At 39.9% G+C, this 22,746-nt stretch overlaps 1 protein-coding gene across 12 annotated transcripts in view; it reads left to right on the forward strand.

Moving 5' to 3' along the window:
- TTN (titin) overlaps positions 1 to 22,746 on the forward strand; it is a 269,823-nt gene that overhangs the window by 54,209 nt on the left and 192,868 nt on the right. For 10 of the 12 annotated variants that reach the window (XM_035007637.1, XM_035007643.1, XM_035007644.1 and 7 more), the window contains 14 exons: positions 14,609 to 14,887; positions 16,679 to 17,242; positions 17,805 to 18,086; positions 18,183 to 18,461; positions 18,919 to 19,197; positions 19,295 to 19,573; positions 19,693 to 19,980; positions 20,095 to 20,373; positions 20,466 to 20,747; positions 20,843 to 21,121; positions 21,236 to 21,514; positions 21,616 to 21,894; positions 22,015 to 22,302; positions 22,431 to 22,709. In XM_035007637.1, coding sequence (XP_034863528.1) covers positions 14,609 to 14,887; positions 16,679 to 17,242; positions 17,805 to 18,086; positions 18,183 to 18,461; positions 18,919 to 19,197; positions 19,295 to 19,573; positions 19,693 to 19,980; positions 20,095 to 20,373; positions 20,466 to 20,747; positions 20,843 to 21,121; positions 21,236 to 21,514; positions 21,616 to 21,894; positions 22,015 to 22,302; positions 22,431 to 22,709 — 4,215 coding nt within the window. Of the gene's footprint in view, positions 1 to 936; positions 7,713 to 11,039; positions 13,830 to 14,608; positions 14,888 to 16,678; positions 17,243 to 17,804; positions 18,087 to 18,182; positions 18,462 to 18,918; positions 19,198 to 19,294; positions 19,574 to 19,692; positions 19,981 to 20,094; positions 20,374 to 20,465; positions 20,748 to 20,842; positions 21,122 to 21,235; positions 21,515 to 21,615; positions 21,895 to 22,014; positions 22,303 to 22,430; positions 22,710 to 22,746 lie in introns of those variants that run through there. The other 2 variants (XM_035007649.1, XM_035007648.1) reach the window with 2 other exon arrangements.

Raw genomic sequence — 22,746 nt, forward strand, 5'->3', positions numbered from 1 at the left:
ATATGCTGGTGGTTACATGCATTTCACGGTAATTTGTTTGATGGTAACTTAAAATTTTGTATTTAAAATGTATCAGCCACATTCAACTTCATGTTTGCAGCCATTTTCAAAAGCGTGTACTGGAAAAAGTTGTCATCTTAATGCATGAAATCAAGAAGTAGAAGTTTGTTTTCAAAATCACAGTGAATTAAATTGAACAATGGGCAATAACCTAGCTGTCATTCTCAGAATGCAATGTCATGAATGAATTATGATTGAAATGCTACTTTATTTAGGGTGTGTGAAAATGTTACATTCCCATTCTGGTGTACACTTCATGCACATTCATCATTTTAACATTGATATGTCTCTTACACTGGCTTGCAGATAAGCTGCCTTACGTGATCCGTATTGCCTGCTTTCCTTTGCATAACATTGTGACTTCATGGCTGTATTAGTTCGAATAAACGCCTTCTCATTTTATTTTAGCTAATTATTTATGGTTATAGTTCTTATAGATATTTTTAAATGGTTAATTCTCAAAAATATAATAATTTAATCTACAATCAAAAGGATCAGAAAGGGCGTTTATTCCACTCTCTGCAAGTCAGGTAAGATTTTCCTCTTAGCCATCAAAAGAACAAAGTTTTCCTGCTCTCAAAAAAACATGCACAGGAACATGTTATTTTAAAATGCACTTTTGCTTGTTCAAGAAGAATTTCAACAGTTTGAAGAAAAGACCAGACAACGAACGATTTTCGTGTCAGAATCTTTTAAACAGAGCATGGTGTTGCGTTTATTCGAACAAATATGGTGAGTGAAATTTTTTTTTATGGATTTGTGAGAATCTGTAGCATGCATTTTATTTTATTTCCTATTTTGCAATTTCATTTATTTTCAACTTTTTTAAATACTATGGAAAATCGTAAAATGCTTTATAATTTACTTTTTTTTCAGAACTGTTCTCCGAGGGGAACTCTGAACATTCTGAAAGAGATACGCGCGATGCCTTTTCAAATTCTGAAAACTTAGACCACAGCTCCGTGGCTGCTAAAAGATATGCAAGTCAAATATCTACGAGCTCCTGGCCCGAATATTTCAAGCCTTCTTTTACCCAAAAACTTACGTTTCAATATGTTTTAGAGGGGGAACCCATTGTTTTTATGTGTAAATTAATTGCTTGTCCAACGCCAGAAATGACTTGGTTTCATAACAATCGGCCTATCCCAACGGGTCTTCGACGGGTTATAAAAACTGAGAGTGATTTACATCATCACTCTTCCAGCTTAGAGGTTAAAAGCGTCCAAAGCAGAGATTCTGGAAGTTACAGATTGTTAGCAACTAATAGTGAAGGGTCCGCTGAGTCAACAGCATCGTTGCTTGTTATGCAAAAAGGGCAAGATGAGAAACGTTTAGAATTTCTGAAAAGGGCAGAACAGACACATGGAAATACAGAGGCTTTAGCTGAAAGGAGAGAAGACAGGATAAAGGTTGGCCTGAGGTTTACTGGCTCTCCCTTTAACAAAAAACAAGATGTAGAACAAATAGGAATGATGCGAACTATACACTTTAAGACAGTAAGTCCAGGCAAGAAAACTGACTTTCCGTATGATGAAGAATATTTAGAAAGTAAATCTGACATAAGGGAATGGCTTAATGTAGGTGAAAGCTTCCTGGACAAGGAGACCAAAATGAAGTTGCAACGTTTGCGGGAGGCTAGAAAAATGTTAATGGAGAAAAAGAAATTATCTCTTTCAGATATGTCCTCTGAAATAAGCGCAAGAACTCTGAGAAGTGAAGCTAGCGATAAAGACATTCTGTTCTCTAGAGAGGAGACAGAAGGCAGGTTTGTATTGGATCTAGCTGAAAATAGGGATAAGATAGGTCATTCATGTGAGGGTATTGTCCAAAATCCACAGGTCCTTCCTAACCAAATGGATCAAAATGTAGAATCTGGAGAACCACCCACAAGCTTTCAAACTACTGCTGATGAAGAAATCCTCCAGACTGAAATAACAATGAGCCAAGAGGCATTTCTAAGAGAAAGTCTCCAAAAAGACCATTTATATGGTGGGATTCTAGTAAGCGAGGATACCCAAGCAAGAGAACAACTTGAAGAAATTATGACCAAAACTGAAATTAGAGAGTCCTCTAGATACATCACTGTTATAAATGAGAACGAGGAAATATATGAGACTCCTGAAGAGGTGTCCCAAGTTATTATTCCACATGCCAGTGAAGCTTTTGGTGCAGTTATAAATATTGAAGAAAATACAGAACTAGATAGTGAGAGAATAAGAAAAGATGATTTGAGAGAATTACAGCACTCTACTTTCATAGAAGCTGATGAATTTGAAACCAAGCAAGAAGGAAAGACCACAAGATTTATGGAAAGTTCCTTCCAAAAGCTTCCACAACATTGCCCACCTTCATTTCTTCACGAAATTGAATCTCAAGAAGTTTATGAAGGTGACAGTTGTAAATTTGTGTGTCACTTTCAAGGATATCCTCCACCCATAGTGACGTGGTATAACAATGATATACCAATCCCACGTAACCGAGGCTTTATCACTCATACCTTGGAAAACTATTCAATATTAACTTTTTCTTCTGTCCTTCCTCAAAATGAAGGTTCTGTTACCTGTGTGCTGTTTAACCAATATGGAACAGTAAAAACAACTGGTATACTTAAAGTGAAGGTAAAGCAAGGGTGCGGTGTTGACACACATACACTCCCAGTGTGGCGCGAATACACTGATGAGGAAGAGGAGCTGGCATTGGTGTTTGACCAAACAAAAGGCATTCAGCCGTCTTGGAGACAAAAGGGCCAAAAACATCTCCAAACGAACTTCCCAGTTCCTCCCTCTGCAGACACAGAATTGCTCTGCTTTCCTGTAGAAATTCAGGTAACAGCAGCTACTCCTACCCCAGAACAGGATAAAGAGTCAAGAGAATCGTTTCACTTTGAGGAGTTGGAACCTAAAGCAACACCTCAGGATGAGGCTCCGCAGTTACCAAAACACAAATTTATATTTTCGTCAGATATTACTAATGAGCCACCAAAAATGTTACAGGAAATGCCAAAGCATACCAGGTGTAGAGAAGGGGATTCCATAGTATTTGAATGTTTATTGTCTGGTGAGCCTAAACCAGTCGTGACATGGTTTCAAAATGGGCTCCTATTAAAGCAGAACCAGAAGTTTCAGTTTGAAGAAGTTAATTTTAGCTACAGATTATATATTAATGATATCAATTCTCAAGATTCTGGAAAATATAAATGTGTTGCTGAAAACAATTCAGGAACAGTTGAGAGTGTTTCAGATCTGACAGTGGAACCGGTCACTTACAGGGAGTCTAGTCAATTAGAAAATACTTGTGGAATTTATGCAAAATATTCCAGAGATCAACAGATTCAGGGAGAATCTGTAAGGGCACATTTTTATGATTATCCACCTGGTCCTTTTACTCCCCAATCCAATATAAAAGAGCATTCCGTAAGGGAACATTTTCAAAGCCTTGAGACAATTGAACAGATAGATCAGAAAGATCAGGTTCGTTGCACATATTCTGGAGAAAAATTACCCAGATTTATGCAGGGTGCTTCTAAAGCCATAAAAATCAACAAGCCTGTCACAGCCAAACTCATACGGTGTCAGGGTGAAGGGAAAGAGGGACACATAAATGAAAAATCAAAGCTGTGCCAAGCAGAGGGTACTGTTTATCCATTTGTTGATGATCTCAGTGAAGTTAAAAGAATTAGGAAAGAGGTAAAAAATGATTTCAGAAAAGTTGGTGATGCAGAAAGGGAAAATGTGCAAGAATATGCCCAAAGTGACTATTTACCAAATATCCAGTCTGAGAGAACTTCTGATAGTTACAATCCAAAAGATTCATCTATCCTCATATATGAAGAGCCCCTTGAAGAGAGACACTACCCAAGGAAAAATGTGAAGCATAGAATCATTGCATTTGGAAAGATACAACATGTAGAAAAAGGAGTTCTAGAAAAAATACTTACCAGGAAATCATTTGTCAATCCTCCTCAGAGGGAGCTTGGTGACAGAGACTTACCATTAAAGCAAAGAGAATCAAGATCAAGTAACCTAAATGCAAATATGTATCAGGCAGAGACAATGTCTCCAGATACTGAACCAGATTCATCTGACATTGTAATGAATTTAAAGCTGCTTTCTTCTCAAACTCATAAAGATTTTGAAGTACAAGAGAGGGAACAACAGAAAGAAATAGGTCTTAGAGATCAATCTGTAATTTCTGGAAGGGTGGAACATGAAGCACCTATTACATTTGACTTAAAGCAGTCCCACTCTCAAATAGAAAATGCAGATCTAAAAGTCCAAGCATTAGATGGTGGTCAACCAGAAGAAGCTTATTTTAAAATCCAACATCCTGCTTCTGAAATAGCTGTTGCTGAGAGCATTGTATTTGATCTAAAACAAATGTATTCTCATATAGGAGATCCAGCTAAGGAATTCCAAGAGCCAGAAACTTGGCAACAGGAAACACCTTATAAAGAAGAAATTGCTGGCACTGAAACATTACAATCTGAGACACAAAATACCTCTAAGAGTGTGCTAAATAACATATTTACCAGTCCAGAAATGTCTTCCTGTCAGGAGTTTTCAAATAGGACTGTGTTGGAGAAAAGTCATTTTGATGAAAATATCCTGTCTTTGGAAAAACATATACAGGAACATAATTTAGAAATTTTAAATCCCAATATTTCTCTTAAATCCTTTTCCAAAGAAACGCATGATGAATCATGTGCCCTACTTCAAACCTCATCTGCTGATGTAGGAGAAACTGATATTTCTGAGGAAAAAAGTTCTCTAGAAAATGGAGATAGAAGTTTCATTCCACATTTGAAAAAAGCAGCAAGCGAGGAAAAGCTTTTAGAGGTCTGTGAAAAGGAAGAAGAACACACTTTGGAACCAGAGTCGGCATTATTTCAGATGCAGGATGGAAGGACACAGGGATATGTCACTGGAATTTTGGGAGACGACAGAGGTGATGTTCACGAGGCAGCCACATGCCACAAAAAAGTCTCCTTGAGCAAGAGCTTTCCATTCTTGACGACTGAAGACCAGCAGAATCCACATAAACAAATAAGGGAAAAAATCGATGCCTTTGGAAAAGAAAAATGTTATGAAGAAGTTCAGGTTCAGAATGAAAGTTCTCTCTCCACTACTGAAGAAGAAAAGATAGAAACTTGTTTTTCTGAAAATCTTCCTAAATCAGATGATGCACATACAACAGAAGTAATGGACTCTGAGACCTCCCTAATACAGTATTTACTTGCTGCTGGAAAGCACGAAGTTCCTCAAACTAAAGACACCAAACACAAGGCAAATCTTCTCCAGAGTGAATCAATCACGTCAATGGAGGTTGAAGAAGTAACTTTCAACACTGTGTATGAATACTACAACCAACAACAGGAATCGTTATGTCGCCCATTTTCCCCTGAATCTGATATTTCGATTGATGTGGGAAGTACAAGCAGTGAAGAAATCTCAGAGTTAGATCAGTTTTATACCCCACCATCATCTGTTGAACATTTTGAAACTCCAAAGTCTCCTGATTTATATTTTACTCCTTCAGATACAACTAAACAATCCGCAACAAATTCGGGAGGTGAGACTGTGGAAAGAACTACACCTTTAGAGGAAGCTGCCGAAAGGTACTCCACGCCTTCTGAAGGCGAGGTAGCAGAGAGATATTCCACACCTCCAGGAGAGGCACTGGAGAGATATTCCACACCTCCAGGAGAGGCACTGGAGAGATATTCCACACCCCCAGGGGAGACACTGGAGAGATATTCCACACCCCCAGGGGAGGCTCTAGAGAGATACTCTACACCACCAGGAGAGGCACAGGAAAGATATTCTACACCCCCAGGGGAGACAATAGAGAGATATTCTACACCTTTAGGAGGAGAAACAGTTGAAAGATACTCTATTCCTACTGGAGGACCAAATCCCCCTGGAAACTTAAAAAGGTACCCATCAAAAATAGAAAGGGAGGACAGTACACCCAATGAACATTTCCATACACCTACAGGAGAGAGAAGTTCAGCTAATGAACTATGGCGTTCCGATTCATTTGGCACACCCAATGAAGCCATTGAACCAAAAGACAATGAAATGCCGCCATCTTTCATTGAACCTCTGACCAAAAGGAATGTATATGAAAACACAACATTAGGCTTCATTGTTGAAGTTGAGGGCATTCCAGTTCCTGGTGTGAAATGGTATCGAAATAAATCTTTGCTAGAGCCAGATGAAAGAATCAAAATAGAAAGGGTGGGTAATGTGTGTTCTTTGGAAATTTCTAACATTCGAAAAGGAGAGGGGGGAGAGTACATGTGCCATGCCGTAAACATCGTAGGGGAAGCAAAGAGCTTTGCAAAAGTAGACATAGTACTCCAAAAAGAAAGAGCAGTGGCCCTCCCACCTCCAGTAACACATCAGCATGTCATGGAGTTTGATTTGGAAAACACAACATCATCAAGAACTCCTTCTCCTCAAGAAATTGTCCTGGAAGTTGAATTAAGTGAAAAAGATGTTGAAGAATTTGAGAAGCAAGTGAAAATAGTCACAGTTCCTGAATTTACTCCTGATCATAAAAGCATGATTGTGAGTCTGGATGTTCTACCACTGAATTTAGCAGATCCAAATATGGCCTCAAGGGAGGAAGAAGACAAAGATTTAAAAATTGATTTAGAAGTATTTGAAATGCCTCCTCGATTTATAATGCCTATTTGTGATTTTAAAATTCCAGAAAACTCAGATGCTGTGTTCAAATGTTCAGTCATAGGCATCCCTAGCCCAGAAGTTAAATGGTATAAAGAATATATGTGTATTGAACCAGATAACATCAAATATGTGATCAGTGAGGAGAACGGAAGTCACACCCTTAAAATTCGAAATGTCTGTCCGTCTGACAGTGCCACATATAGGTGCAGAGCTATGAATTGTGTAGGAGAGGCTATCTGCCGGGGATTTCTCACCATGGGAGATTCCGAAATGTTTGCTATGACAACAAAGAAAAGCAAAGTGACTTTAAGCAGCTTGAAGGAAGAGTTAGTCCTAAAGAGCAAATATTCAGGCAGCTTTTTTGAATTTCAGGTGGTGGAAGGGCCTCCCAGGTTTATCAAGGGTATTTCTGACTGTTATGCACCTTTAGGCACAGCAGCTTATTTCCAGTGTTTAGTTCGTGGCTCTCCACGACCCACAGTTTACTGGTACAAAGATGGGAGATTGGTGCAAGGTACACGGTTCTGTGCTGAGGAAAGTGGCACAGGGTTCCACAACCTATTCATAACGAGCTTAGGAAAAGATGACGAAGGTGAGTACAGGTGTGTGGCTATGAACAAGTCAGGAATGGCAGAGTCCTGTGCAGCCCTCACCCTAACTTAGTTTCTTGTGCAAAGTTTCAGTGCCTCCGTAATGATTAAATTGATTTGAGTGCTTCCATATTTTCCAAATTTTAAAGATCCAATCAATTTCCAAATATGTCTACTCGGTCTGAATTTGATACATTGAAAACCCCTGGGAAAACAGTTTCTCTCTGTAGAAATCTCATATTTGTAGCACATGTAAATATTCTGTGATCTCAACTACGGAACTATGACTGTGTCAACTCTGCTGTGAATCATCAAGCACGATTAAATATCTCCGTGGCTACCTAACTGTTTCTACCACTGCTTTACCCTCGTGCCTCCTCCAAAAAGAGTTTCGGTAGAATGCGTTCTCTTTTAGCAGATAAACTATTTACGTAAAGTAAAACATAAGATGGAAGACCGGGTCAGATGACCATGCAGACAAATTGGTAAGGTAAATCTCCTCTCTGCTCTGAGTAGAAGTCATTTTTGAAATTGTAACCCTTTTGTATCCAAATCCAGGCTTACTGACTTGGATTTAGAATAGATATAACAAACAACAGAAACCAGCTTCACGCAATTGATAACTAGTTCTATAATCTGTTTTACATTGCAACCTTAGTATATTTGTTTGGCTCTTTTAAAATTATTTTCATTATTAATATTTAACTCCTGATTTTGAAGGGACCAATGGTACATTCTTTTTGGGTGGAGTTCATCTAGACATTTGTACATTTGCAAGATATGCAAAGAAAGATCTTTCCAGTTTTGGGAATACCCCATTTTCTCAATTTTTAAAATACCATCAGGTGGTAAATGCAGCATTCACTTGATACTGGCCTGGCGGAGAAGGGAAACTACTATATTACATTTATAGAGAGATTTTAAACTGTAGTCCAATTTCAGAATCTTTAACATTAGAAGATAGAAGATGGGGCATTTTTAGTATCGAGCAATATGGTAATTTGTATTTCAGATTATATGCAAATAACAAGGTAATAAGCTTTCCTGTCATTTTTAAACCAACTAGAAAATTTTAAAACTAACTAGAAATTAAAAAGCATTCAAGTTTAAGATATATATGTCTCTAAAGTGACTTTGTTTTTCAAAATTATAATAAATTCACAAAATTCTTGACAGTGTACCTATGTATCACTGTGAACCTGAATCTTCTCACATAAGATGTAATAAATATAAGACCATTCAGTTTTCTTATCTGAAAATGAGGAGTTGGACCAAAAGACCTCAGAGGTGATTGTTCAACTCCATGATTCTGTGTCATCCCAGTGGTAACTTTTCTTAATATAATTTAGGATAAATTTGTTTTGCAACAAATGATGAGAAAATAATAGAATATAGTAATGAAGTTATGAATCTTTACTCCCTCCAACTCTGAATTACTCACTGTTACCTAACAGCTGGATTTGTCCCCTGCATTGAACAACTTTTATGTATCATGATCATATTAAACATATTGTTTTTAATTCTAAAAAGTTAAGCAATTTAAATTTAATTTTCAAAAGAATTCATATATTCAATTATGTTTGTTTCTTTCTTTCATCTATCAATTTTTTATTCCCACAGTAGGATTCCCTTAAAGCCTTCCAAATTCAAGGAGCAATTGAGAATGTGCAGAATACAGACAGAGCAGTCAGGCTTACACCCCTCCCCACCCTACCCCCCTAAAACATCTGTTTTACCTGTTTTGAGTCACCATAACTCATCCAGATAGATATAACTATTGTGGAACAATCATTTCTGTTTCAACCAGTGAGACCACTATATCTGTGATAATAAGTATAGATATAATCTAATATATCACATCATAAATCTCTGGAATAAAACTAATTCTATGGTTTAGGGACTTAGGGATTTACTCTACTCCTAGTTACAAAATGGATGTTTCAATAAATTAGAAATTCAGGTCATGACAAAAAGGGCAATGGCTGGTGCAGTGACAGCTCAAAACCTGTTTCAGGAAAGAAGGAAGGAAGGAGGAAAAGAGGGAAGGAAGGAAGAAGGGAAAAAACATTGTAATGCCTTATTGAATTTGCAGGAAGGAAGAGTTTGATTTTGCTCATTAGAATTCTTTTATTCTCAAATGCATTGAATTGAGGATATTCAGGATAACAAATGACTGAAGAAAGAAAAATAAGCCTTGTCTAACTTACTTGGCTTACTTACTGTTGTAGATAATTAAATGGATTTTTTTTCTGATTCAATGGCACATAACTTAAAAGCCTGAAATACTAATTTCTCTGATGCTGGATAAAGAATTCATTGTATTATATGTAGTAGAGTTTAGACATAATTATGAGCTGCTCCTACTACATGTACTTTTAACTATACCTTTCATGTTTCAGCACATTTGAATTTTATTTACTGCATTTTTTTATGGTCAATATACCATGTTAGAAGTAAGGAAAAACAACTGAAAATATTTCAACATATTAGTGAGTTGGGGTATTTTAAATATTCACATTCATTCCCTTTACAGATATTTTGGGAGCTCAAGTGAAGGGACGTGAGTAATAAATGTAAAGTTAAGTGGTCACCATTAGTATGTGAAATTAGTCAATGGTTTTGTGACTTACTAATTGAAATAATAAATAACTGAGTATGTATCCTACATGCCATCGATAAATTTTGCCAGTAAATTTATAGCCAATAGACACTAGAGTTGTGCCTTCTAATGTTTCTATGCCAGAACAGAGAGGAATTAAGGCATGACTATTCCATGTGATGCAAGGGGAGTGAATTAATAAAATAATAATTCTGCTTTGGGGGAAGGTAATAAAACTATTACTAACAGAGCTATTCTACATTCCTACCAGATTTAATGAAAAGCCTAATTCCTTCTTATCAAATTATGCCTGTCATCCATGATACTATGTAAAGAATATCTGTTATTCACTCTTTTGGTTTCTTGTTCAATAATGTTGTATAGGTATTTCTCACACAATAAAGTACAATCCAATTTTTAATGTTGGAGTTATTTTCTTTCATTCCTGATTCTCCCATTTTCTTGACTTAACAAAAGCCTTGTTATAAAAGCTTTGTTGAAATAATATGGCAATTTACACGGCCAACGGAGGCCCGAATTTCTAGTAAGTAAAAATGGTGGTTCTCTTACAAATTCAAATTAAGTATTTCCTATAGCCTCTTTTTAATAATAGCTTCAGTTTATAAGCAGTAACTGAAACATAAGTGTTTTATTTTGGAAATAATCAGTCTTCAGTTTGACAATGGCTATCATTCTTAACTCAAGAAAATTCTAAACATAAATAAAAATTCTGGATCTTTTTAGAAATTGATTTGAATAATCCTGGATTCTTCTATTGTAAATATATAGGCAACAGTTTTTTAAACTTTTTATAATTGGGATTATATCACAGAGAAAAACTCATAGAACAGCTTTAAGATTTATAAACTCTAATACAAATGGTATGGATTTGCATGAGTATAATATTTATAGTACGTGATATAATGAGCTAAGATTAAAAATTTAGAAATGTCCTTTCTTATAAATCTCAAAGATAATCTAATGACTCCAGGAATAAAGCAGGGGAAGGCCATCAGTTGGTGCATAATTTTTTGACTTCTATTTTTTTGTTGTTGTTAAATAAAACTGATGGTAAAATACTAATCACTTTTCCCCATACAGAGTTTTCTATTTCTCTTCTGTCTGCTGAGGAAGAAGGATTCCAAGCCTATAGCTCTGGCCTTCAGTTATCTGAAGTTAGAAATGAAACACTTGACCTTTTGTCTGAACCTCCAATTCGTTCAACTATATTCGATTCCAAAAAAGAAAGCCATGCTCCAGTTTTCATCAAAGAAGTGTCAAATGCTGAAATAAGCATAGGGGATGTGGCTAAACTGTCTGTCACTGTCACTGGCATTCCCAAGCCTAAAATTCAGTGGTTCTTTAATGGAGTAATGTTAACCCCTTCTGCCGACTACAAATTTGTTTTTGACGGCAATGATCATAGTTTGATCATTCTGTTCACCAAATTTGAGGATGAGGGGGAGTATACTTGTATTGCCAGCAATGAATACGGACAGACAGTATGCAGCGCCTATCTAAAAATAAGTTCCGAAGGAGAGGGGCACAAAGAGACAGAACCAGAGCCAGTGGAAAAAATTCTGGAAAAGTTTAAAGGTCCTTGTCCTCCTTACTTCCTTAAGGAGTTCACACCAATTCACCGTGCTCGGGGACTCCCTGCTGTCTTTGAGTACAGGGTTCTTGGAGAGCCTGCACCCACTGTTTCTTGGTTCAAAGAAAACAAGAAGCTTTGCACCAATGTTTATTACACCCTCATTCATAATCCTGATGGTTCTGGAACATTCATTGTCAATGACCCTCAGAGGGAAGACAGTGGCCTCTATGTCTGTAAAGCAGAGAATATGTGGGGTGAGTCCACCTGCACCGCAGAGCTGCTCGGGCTTCTGGAAGACACAGATATGACTGATGCTCCGAGCAAAGCAGAGCCCACACCGGAGGCTACTAAAGATTTTCCACAGATGTCATTAAAGGGTCCTGCAGTTGACGCATTTGATTCAGAGCAGGAAATTGCAGCTTTTGTAAACGACACCATTTTGAAGCCTGCTTCAGTTGCAGAAGAAACCCAGCAGCTTTCTTATGAGCACCTTGTTAAAACCAGTGAACTGAGTAGTCAGGTTACTTTAGTGGCTGGGCAGTTGCAATCCACAGTCATGTTGGAGCGGAACGTACCTGATCCAGAAAGCACCAGGGCACTTCTTTCCATCAACGGCACTATTCATGTTCAGCCTATCAAGGAGCCATCTCCCAGTTTACAGCTGCAGGTTGTCCCGTCCCAGAAAACCCTCCCCAAAGAAGATGTCCTAAGGCTTCAAGAGCCTGAGTCACAGGTGGTCCTATCAGATACCGAAAAAATCTTCCCAAGCGCCATGTCTGTAGAAGAAATTAGTTCACTGACGGTGGAGCCTCTGCAAATTTTACTCACTGAACCTGAAGGGAGTTATCCACAGCCTGCAGTAGAAGCAGCTCCGGCCCATTCATATCCAACCTCTGTGGCTGAGGAAGGGCTGGCACCAAAAGAAAGGACAGCGTGTGCAATGGACAAAGCGCAAAGAGTGACCCTTCCAAAGCAAGAGGCACAGAGAGCTCTCACCCTGAATCAGAGCTTAGCTGAGGGAAGCATGGAAAGTTTTAAGGGTCCTGATGTCATAACCTCTGAGGTCAACTGGGAGACCCGGGTCCCTTCAGAACACACATGCACAGAAGATGAAATTTTGATGGAAAGTGCAGATCGACTGGAAAGTGCAGCGCAAGATTTTGCAGCCAGGACCGAGGAAGGCAGGTCCTTAAGGTTTTCACTAGCGTGTGAGGAAAAACAGGTACTGCTCAAGGAGGAGCGTTCTGACAACTTGGCCGTGCCCCTGAACCAAACCAGTGAGTATAAAAAAGAGCCCATGATGATAAATGGCGTGCAAGAGGTGCACGCGAGTGACACTCTTTCTAAAGAGCGTTTGCTCCCTGGAATTCCGGAAGAACAGCGATTAAACCTCAAAACTCAGATCCGCAGGGCTTTGCAAGCAGCAGTGGCCAGTGAGCAACCAAGTCTTTTCTCTGAATGGTTAAGGAACATTGAGAAGGTGGCGGTGAAGGCCATAAATTTCACCCAAGAACCCAAACGCATTCTGTGTACCTACCTTATTACCTCGGTGAAGACTCTAACGGAAGAATTAACCATTGTTATTGAAGGCATTGATCCTCAAATGGCTAACTTGAAAACTGAACTTAAGGATGCTTTGTGCTCTATCATATGTGAGGAAATACACATCTTGACAGCTGAGGATCCCAGAATCCAGAAAGGAGCCAAAGCAGGCTTGCAGGAAGAGACGGGTCCTTTTTCAGATTCACAGAAGGTTGAAGCAGTCTGGGAACTAGAAGTCGAATCTAAACATCTTGTCTCTGCGGAAGAGGTCAGCTATTTTCATGTGGAAAGTCACGTCAAAGTTGCGGATACCGCACCTGTCCCTGATGGCGTTGCTCCGGCTGCTAAGCCTGATGAAAAACAGGAGGAGACCCCAAAGCCGTCAGAGGAAAGAGAAGAGTCCTCTGGAAGTGGTACCGGGGAGGTTGGCCTAGGAGAGCTACAGGAAGCTGAGGGTAGCTTAGTCGAAGAGGACGGTCCTGTCATACACACACCCTTGGGTGACATGACTGTGGAGGAAGGCGATATTGTAAACCTCACGTCATCCATAACAAATGCCAAAGAGGTGAATTGGTATTTTGAGAGCAAACTGGTGCATTCAGATGAAAAGGTCAAGTGTTTACAAGACCAAAATACATATACGCTAATAATCGACAAAGTAAATACAGAAGAACATCAGGGAGCATATACCTGTGAGGCCTTGAACGACAAGGGAAATGCAGCAACTTCGGCCAAACTCACTGTAGTCAAAAGAGGTTGGATTTTAAGGAGGAGGGGGCTCAAGCTCTAATGTGCACTGGATTGTAATGATTTAGTTTCCATCACTGAGTGTTCACTTACCTGCCTCTGCCACAATGTGATTTGTGTAGAGTAAGAACGAAAGCACAGACATAATCATGGTTATTAGTTCTCCTTTTTCCTTACTGCCTTACGGGGTAGTATATTATCCTATCTATGTTACTACTTATTTTTAAAATAAGATGTTATTTTCATATGTTCCATAATACCAATATGTTTTTTAGTTTATATTTACTTGAAAATACTTCAATATATAATAAAAGCTGTCAGTGAACGCCTCGCTGTCTGAAATTGCCAGTCTCATCCCTAAATTCAGAATAACCATGATTAATTGTCCATTTGTGTTTCTTATTTGTATTTCTTTTTTGATGTTGTTTCACTTCATCACTGTATTTAGTGTATCACTTCTTTTAAATGCTGTTCACAGTGTTCTTAGCATGGTATATTTAAAGAATGTATCATGCTGTTATGCATGTGAGCCCATAGCATCACATTTTAATCATGTTTTTCACAATCCACGGCAAAGTAACGATTGAGTATGTTAAAAGCTACTTGTTGTCTTCTTTTACCTTCAGTGGTTGTTCTCATTTTCCAGTCACTTGTCTTCAACTGCTGCAATCCATCTCACCAATTTCAACTGTTTTACTTCATTAACAGCAGCAAAAGTGAGAAGAAAAAGAAAAATGAGGTCTGCCTGAGAAGGAGGCATGCTAATGGCCTCTGTTTCCCTTTGCAGCTGCCCCAGTGATCAAAAGGAGAATCGAGCCCCTGGAAGTAGCTCTGGGCCACCTAGCCAAATTCACCTGCGAGGTCCAAAGCGCCCCCAGTGTCCGGTTCCAGTGGTTTAAAGCTGGCCGAGAAATTTATGAAAGTGACAAGTGTTCTGTTCGCTCTTCGAAGTATGTCTCCACCCTGGAAATCCTGCGAACCCAGGTTGTGGACTGCGGCGAGTACACCTGCAAAGCTTCGAACAAATATGGCAGTGTCAGCTGTACGGCCACGCTAACTGTGACAGGTAAATGACGCAGATGGAGATGGTTGTCCTGTGTCACACTGTTGCCTATTTTGCTTTTCGTACAGGTGCAGGATGGGCTGGTCCTGCCAACTGGAGAGACCAACAGCCAAGCTATAACATGCTGGCTGGGTCATGCAACGTCTGTGTGGGACGAGAACTCATTCTTTACCATCCTATTTCTAAGAGCAGCTAAAGGAAAAAGAAAAATAACTTATCATTTTGAAAACAATGTCAAGGAATCCAATGAGCAGTGGCACCTGAAAGTTTGGTTTGGGGGTGGTTTTTTTTTGTTTGGTTTGTTTTGTTCTCTCTCTCTCTAAAATGACTAGCTTGGTGGAAATATCTTGGCTAACTCCTCATGGCCTGGCTTGGCACTTAATATGACACATTTCAGGACAGTTTGTTGTGACCAAAAAATAAATAATGTCCCATTGTATTTAATAATTTGCAACCAGTTGACCAGTTAAGAACAGCATTACGAAGTGAAAAAAAAAAAAAAAAAAAGAAAAGCCAGAGCATAAGACTAAAGTTAAATCCTAAAATAGGACAGGGAGCTATACAGGATGACAAACTAGGATTCTCACCCTAGTCTTTATTACTGATTTAAAAAATAAGAGCAACTGTATAAATATTCTGTTCTTAATTTCCTAATTGACAAACAAGATGACTTTTGAGTAGTTCACACTCATCAAGTATTTGAATTCCCTCATTAGCAAAAAAAAAAAAAAAAAAATCAGTAGTGCTTTCCTTTACTTTGTCTGTCTGTCTCTGTCTCTTGCTCTTTTGCTTTCTTCTTCCAAGGGAAAATGTGAATGTAAACTCTGGGGTAGTAATTCCCTATGTTGTTGAGAGAAGACATGCACTAAATACCTGGGTGGGACAGCCCCTTGGTCTTTTCCAATAGAAGCATGAAGAGGAAAGGCAAACACGGCACATCTTTTTGGCTTGGAAAAGTCAGGGTTCCCTGTAGCTCCCTGCCCCACAACTCTTTTACGTATCAAAAAATCTGAAACCCAGGCCCATGATAACCCATCTAGTGGTTTCACTTTGTGATCAGAGTCTCCATGTAACCAGCTGCATGGCAGTATTCTTAATGACACTTTTGAAAACCTCTTCACCCAAATTAGGCCAGTTCAGCAAGGGGACTAATACCTGAGCTTTCAAATAATAAGAGGGAAAGAAGGAGGAGGAGAATTCTTTTTAAACTGGAAAGAGGTTCCTAAAGGCTTCCTCCAAAGTGCAGAATGGAAATGGGAAATTACTGCTCTAAATATTTTTACAAGTTTGAAATGACTTAGGGGATGAATTCAAAGTTGGGCCATTGAAGGATTTGCTGATGGTTGACATGAAGTTTAGAGAGACTTCACAAAACTACTCTATCTTCTCATCACTTAATGTCCTTACTCTTCAGGAGAGTCGAGTACATTTTATTTATCTTCTTTACACAGTCTTCTAATTCACAGAATTAAAGGAGCAGCTGAATTACTTATCAAATAATTCAGACAGCTAATCAGCTACTAAACTCTTTAACAATAATAATGTCACTAGACAAAGCAACATTTGTTCTTTCCTTTAATGGAGATATTGAAAGTGCTGTCTCACTCCTCCATAAAGAACTCTCTCATCCCTTTCCTTTGATAAATCTTTTCATCTAATTAATTATCCTATTTTAAATAATGTCTCGTGTCTATCTAAATATGTAACTCATCTTTTCTCTTTCTTAGAATATATAATTACAGCAAGAGCTTCTTTGGGGACAGAATATAATGTTGAAAAAAATTTCTTTTGCAGAGGCATATCCACCAAGCTTTTACTCCAGACCTAAGTCCGTTACAACTTTTGTGGGTAAGACAGCCAAGTTCCTGTGCACAGTATTAGGGACTCCCGTGATTGAAACCATTTGGCAGAAAGATGGTGCTGCGCTATCACCTTCCCCTAACCGCAAGATTTCAGAGGCAGAAAATAAACACAGTTTAGAACTCTCAAACCTTACAATTCAAGATAGAGGAGTTTATTCTTGTAAGGCTTCTAACAAGTTTGGAGCTGACATCTGCCAAGCTGAGTTAATCATCATCGACAAGCCGCATTTCATTAAAGAATTAGAACCTGTGCAATCAGCGATCAATAAGAAGATCCACCTTGAGTGCCAAGTAGATGAAGACAGGAAAGTGACAGTAACATGGAGCAAAGATGGGCAGAAACTCCCCCCTGGAAAAGATTATAAGATCTATTTTGAAGATAAGATAGCATCACTTGAGATCCCTCTGGCTAAACTAAAAGATTCAGGAACCTATGTTTGTACTGCTTCCAATGAGGCTGGGAGGAGCTCCTCTTCAGCAACGGTTACTGTCAGAGGTAAGAAATGTGTGAATGTTATTTTTTACTTTAAGGATGCCGCTGGAGAAAAACTGTTGACAAACCATGCAGTCCATACATTTTATTACTAAAGTAATTTCGTCCAAGCAAATGTTTTGGTTTGGGGAAATCTTGGCATTGTCAGATTTTATATTTTCAAACTTCTTCAGAAGCCACTCTGTTCTTTTAAAACTGCCATTAACAAAACTTGCTTACAGTTCCTTCTAAGAACTTCAAGTGTCTAGGCAATCCTTAACTGTCTTCTCTTATGCAATTGTTTTTTTGTATAAGACAAAGAGTGTGCTTTTTGTATAAGACAAGAGTTCACTTGCTTTTGTGTTTGTTTGTTTGTTTGTTTGTTTGTTTGTTTAATTGAGAGACCGGGAAAGGGTTTTAAAATCGTGGAACCCTGGAGAACTACCAAGGGCACCACAACCCTTTCAGAAATTTCATCGAGATATTTGATATCTATTGTGTCTTCTCGTGGCATATGTCTCCTTTTCCCTTGTGGAATTGATTCTTCAAATCGCTTCCCTTTTTCTTTTTTGTTGACTTCCTGTAGAACCACCATCCTTCGTGAAGAAGGTGGATCCCTCTTATTTAATGCTGCCAGGTGAATCAGCACGCCTCCACTGCAAACTGAAAGGCTCACCTGTGATCCAGGTCACTTGGTTTAAAAATAACAAAGAACTTAATGAGAGTAACACTATTCGAATGTCTTTTGTCAATTCTGAGGCTGTGCTTGATCTGACGGATGTCAGAGTTGAAGAGAGTGGCAGTTATTCGTGCGAGGCGGTGAACGACGTTGGCAGTGACTCGTGCAGTGCTGAAATAGTTATCAAAGGTTTGTTTACTTGGAGGCCGTGGGTTTTCTGAGAAAAGATCTTCTTTTTACTTGCTCGGGACACCTTACTTACACAGTGCTTTCGTGCTTTTGTAGAGCCTCCTTCTTTCATCAAAACTCTTGAGCCTGCAGATATAGTGAGAGGAACCAATGCCCTTCTTCAGTGTGAAATTGCAGGCACAGGACCATTTGAAATTAGCTGGTTCAAAGACAAGAAGCAAATTCGAAGTAGTAAAAAGTACCGGTTGTTCTCTCAGAAGTCTCTGGTGTCTCTGGAGATCTTTTCTTTCAATAGCGCAGACGTTGGTGAATACGAATGTGTTGTTGCCAATGAAGTTGGGAAGTGTGGCTGTGGTGCTACACACTTACTAAAAGGTCAGTGCCTGCACGGAATGACGCCTCACTAACAAACTGGCAGAAGAGCTCTCCTAACCCACTGAAGGAGAACTGGTGCTTTTTCTTCTTCTCCTAACCCGTGAAAATATGTTTCCCTTTTGCTTTAACCTGGGACCTTGGGGACAAAGTCAGTGACCTTCATCCAGTCTTTATTCTGAGGTGACTGTAAATATTTACTCTCCAATAACAAAAGTGGGTTCCATGATAATCTTTTATGACCATGTTGTCCGCTGATAACCACGTATCTTCTGTGCTTCTTTCTCTCGGACGGAGGTGTCACTCTTCTTAAATTTTAATTTATTCTTCTCGTTAACCGACACTACGGAAGGGTGGTATTGGACAAGAGAAATGTAATCGAGAGGAAACACTTAAATGTATCTGGTGTCGGAGGTGTTTGGGAATTGATAAGCTTTGTCTGTTCTCTTTCTTTAACTAGAACCGCCAACCTTTGTAAAGAAAGTAGATGATTTTACTGCACTAGCAGGTCAAACTGTTACCTTACAAGCTGCCGTGAGAGGGTCAGAACCCATCTCTGTCACCTGGTTTAAAGGACAAGAGATCATTAAAGAAGATGGGAAGATCAAAATGAGCTTTTCTAATGGTGTTGCGGTCTTGATCATCCCTGATGTTCAGATTAGTTTTGGTGACAAATACACCTGTCTGGCTGAAAATGAAGCCGGAAGCCAAACGTCTGTTGGGGAATTAATAGTTAAAGGTTCGTGTAGCAACATTTTAACTTAGAATTGCTCTTTCCCTGTAGAGTGGAACCCTAATGCACACTTGGTCATGCTTACTATTTAATACCATTGTAGAACCTGCCAAAATTGTTGAGAGAGCAGAGCTGATCCAGGTGACAGCAGGAGACCCAGCCACGCTGGAGTATACGGTCACAGGCACCCCAGAACTCAAGCCCAAATGGTACAAAGATGGAAGACCTTTGGTTGCTAGTAAAAAGTATCGAATAAGTTTTAAAAACAATGTTGCCCAGCTCAAATTTTATTCAGCGGAACTGCACGATAGTGGCCAGTACACATTTGAGATTTCCAATGAAGTGGGCAGCAGCTCCTGCGAAACAACATTCACTGTATTAGGTTAGTACCTTCAGAAACCAATGCTTACATGTTCCTTTGTAATGCAACCAACGAGCAAGAATAAAATCACTGAGCACACTTCCATGTTTATCTTTCTTCTCTTCTTGTGCCACGAACAGATCGAGACATCGCTCCATTTTTTACCAAACCCCTACGCAACGTGGGCAGTGTTGTTAACAGTACCTGCAGGCTGGACTGCAGGATCGCTGGCTCTCTCCCCATGAGGGTGTCCTGGTTCAAGGATGGTAGAGAAATAGCTTCTTCTGACAAATACAGAATAGCCTTTGTGGAAGGCATGGCCTCTTTGGAGATAAGCAGAGTAGACATGAATGACGCGGGCAGTTTCACTTGTCGAGCCACGAATTCCGTGGGAAGCAAAGACAGCAGCGGAGCCCTGATTGTGCAAGGTTGGCCGGAGACTTTGCATTTCATTCTAACATAGATGATGTTCAAATTAAGTCTTGTTCCCTTAGATCGCGCCTCTTAACTCTTAGAAATTCTTTCTTACACCCCTCCTTTAGAACCACCCAGTTTTGTAACTAAGCCTGCATCAAAGGATGTTCTGCCTGGCTCAGCAGTGTGCCTGAAGAGCACCTTCCAAGGGTCCACCCCTTTCACAGTCAGATGGTTTAAGGGTGGCAAAGAACTCGTCTCTGGTGGAAGCTGCTATATTACCAAAGAAGCTTTAGAAAGTTCCCTGGAACTCTACGTGGTAAAAACCTCCGACTCGGGCACATACACCTGTCAAATCAGCAATGTCGCTGGAAGCGTGGAGTGCAGTGCAAACTTATTTGTAAAAGGTTTGCATGGTTTTCTTGACATCTTTGTGCTACCGTCGTTATAAATTCTTTCCTCTTCCTCATGTTTCTTAATAACTTCCTTCCTTCCGCAGAGCCCGCCACGTTTGTTGAGAGGTTAGAACCATCACAGCTGTTAAAGAAGGGAGACGCTACCCAGCTGGCCTGCAAAGTAACTGGTACCCCTCCAATTAAAATAACATGGTTTGCAAATGATAGAGAAATTAAGGAGAGCAGCAAACACAAAATGTCTTTTGTGGAGTCCACTGCGGTTCTAAGACTTACAGATGTTGCCGTTGAAGACAGTGGCGAATACATGTGTGAGGCCCAAAATGAAGCTGGGAGTGACCACTGTGGTAGCATTTTAATAGTCAAAGGTTTGTGTTCACTTTGCCCCTTGTGTTACCACAGTCGTGGCCCCTAGCCCAGATTCCCCCCTCATTAACTCAAAGTAATTCCTTTCCCGCTATAGAGTCACCTTACTTTACCAAAGAATTTAAGCCAATTGAAGTGTTGAAGGAATACGATGTCATGTTGCTGGCCGAGGTGGCAGGCACACCTCCCTTCGAGATCACTTGGTTCAAAGACAACACAACGCTGAGGAGTGGTAGGAAGTATAAAACCTTCATTCAGGACCAGCTGGTTAGTCTGCAGATCCTCAAGTTTGTGGCCACAGACGCCGGGGAATACCAGTGCCGGGTGACCAATGAGGTGGGCAGCGGCACGTGCAGTGCCCGGGTGGCTTTAAGAGGTTAGTGTCAGTTCGAGTGATGCGCTGGCTCTCCCCTAGAATGAACTCTTTGTTCCAACAAAAATCCACTTTTGCTCTAAAGCTGACACTGATTGGGAATTATTCTTCTATTAGAACCACCAACCTTTGTAAAGAAGATCGAGAGTACCAGCTCCCTTCGGGGAGGCACGGCTGCCTTCCAGGCCACTCTGAAGGGCTCCTTGCCGATCACTGTGACGTGGCTAAAGGACAATGATGAAATCACCGAGGATGATAATATAAGAATGACCTTTGAGAACAATGTGGCTAGTCTGTACCTCAGTGGCATCGAAGTCAAGCATGATGGGAAATATGTCTGTCAGGCCAAAAACGATGCAGGAATACAAAGATGTTCTGCATTGCTCTCAGTGAAAGGTCGGTTCAGAAGGTTTGCCGTGGGTTTTAGGAAATAAGGCAGATGTGAGCCTTTCAACGGAGTGATTCACAACCCACACCTATCCCTTTGTTTTTTACAGAACCAGCAAGAATCACTGAGGAGGCTGTGTCTATAGATGTCACCCAAGGGGACCCAGCCACTTTGCAGGTTAAATTTTCAGGGACTAAGGAGCTTACAGCCAGATGGTTTAAAGATGGCCAAGAACTGACGCTGAGCCAAAAATACAAAATCAGCGTCACTGACACAGTCTCTATACTGAAGATTATTTCTACAGAAAAGAGAGATAGTGGAGAGTATACTTTTGAGGTCCAAAATGATGTTGGGAGAAGCAGCTGCAAGGCTAACATTAACGTATTAGGTTGGTATTGAAACTGAGCATCTCCTTGCTCCTCATCTCCTACAATTTTACCAAAAATACAAATTGCTGCGTTGACCTAACTTTTTTTTTTTTTTGGTTTCTTGCTTTTTCATTGCATAGATCGTATCATACCTCCCTCGTTCACCAAAAAGCTGAAGAAAATGGACAGCATTAAAGGGTCTTTTATTGACTTAGAATGTATAGTGGCCGGGTCGCATCCCATCAGCATCCAGTGGTTCAAAGATGACCAAGAAATAACAGCTAGTGAGAAATACAAATTCTCTTTTCATGACAATACTGCCTTCTTGGAAATCAGTCAGCTGGAGGGTACAGACACTGGGACGTACACTTGTTCAGCCACCAACAAGGCAGGACACAACCAATGCAGTGGCCACCTCACAGTCAAAGGTTGGCATTTTTTTTACCTCCCCTTATCAAGGACTGGTGTGCTCTCTCCTTTCTTAATTCTCACCGTCGTTGCCCCATCCCCAAGTAAACCTTCCTTTCTCCTTTTGTTTCTCTGTCTTTCATCCCAGAACCCCCTTACTTTGTGGAAAAGCCACAGTCCCAAGACGTCAGCCCCAATACAAGGGTTCAGCTAAAGGCTCTTGTGGGTGGCACTGCGCCCATGACCATAAAGTGGTTTAAAGATAACAAAGAGTTGCACTCGGGAGCAGCTCGCTCGGTTTGGAAGGATGACACCTCCACCATCCTGGAGCTCTTTTCAGCCAAAGCTGCCGATTCTGGGACCTACATTTGTCAACTAAGCAATGATGTTGGCATCGCAACCAGTAAAGCCACGCTCTTTGTAAAAGGTCTGGTCTCTGCATACATCTCTCTTGCTTGCTTGTC

Source organism: Mirounga leonina, unplaced genomic scaffold, assembly GCF_011800145.1.
Source record: "Mirounga leonina isolate KUSES-001 unplaced genomic scaffold, KU_Mleo_1.0 Mir_151, whole genome shotgun sequence".
Classification (NCBI taxonomy): domain Eukaryota; kingdom Metazoa; phylum Chordata; class Mammalia; order Carnivora; family Phocidae; genus Mirounga; species Mirounga leonina.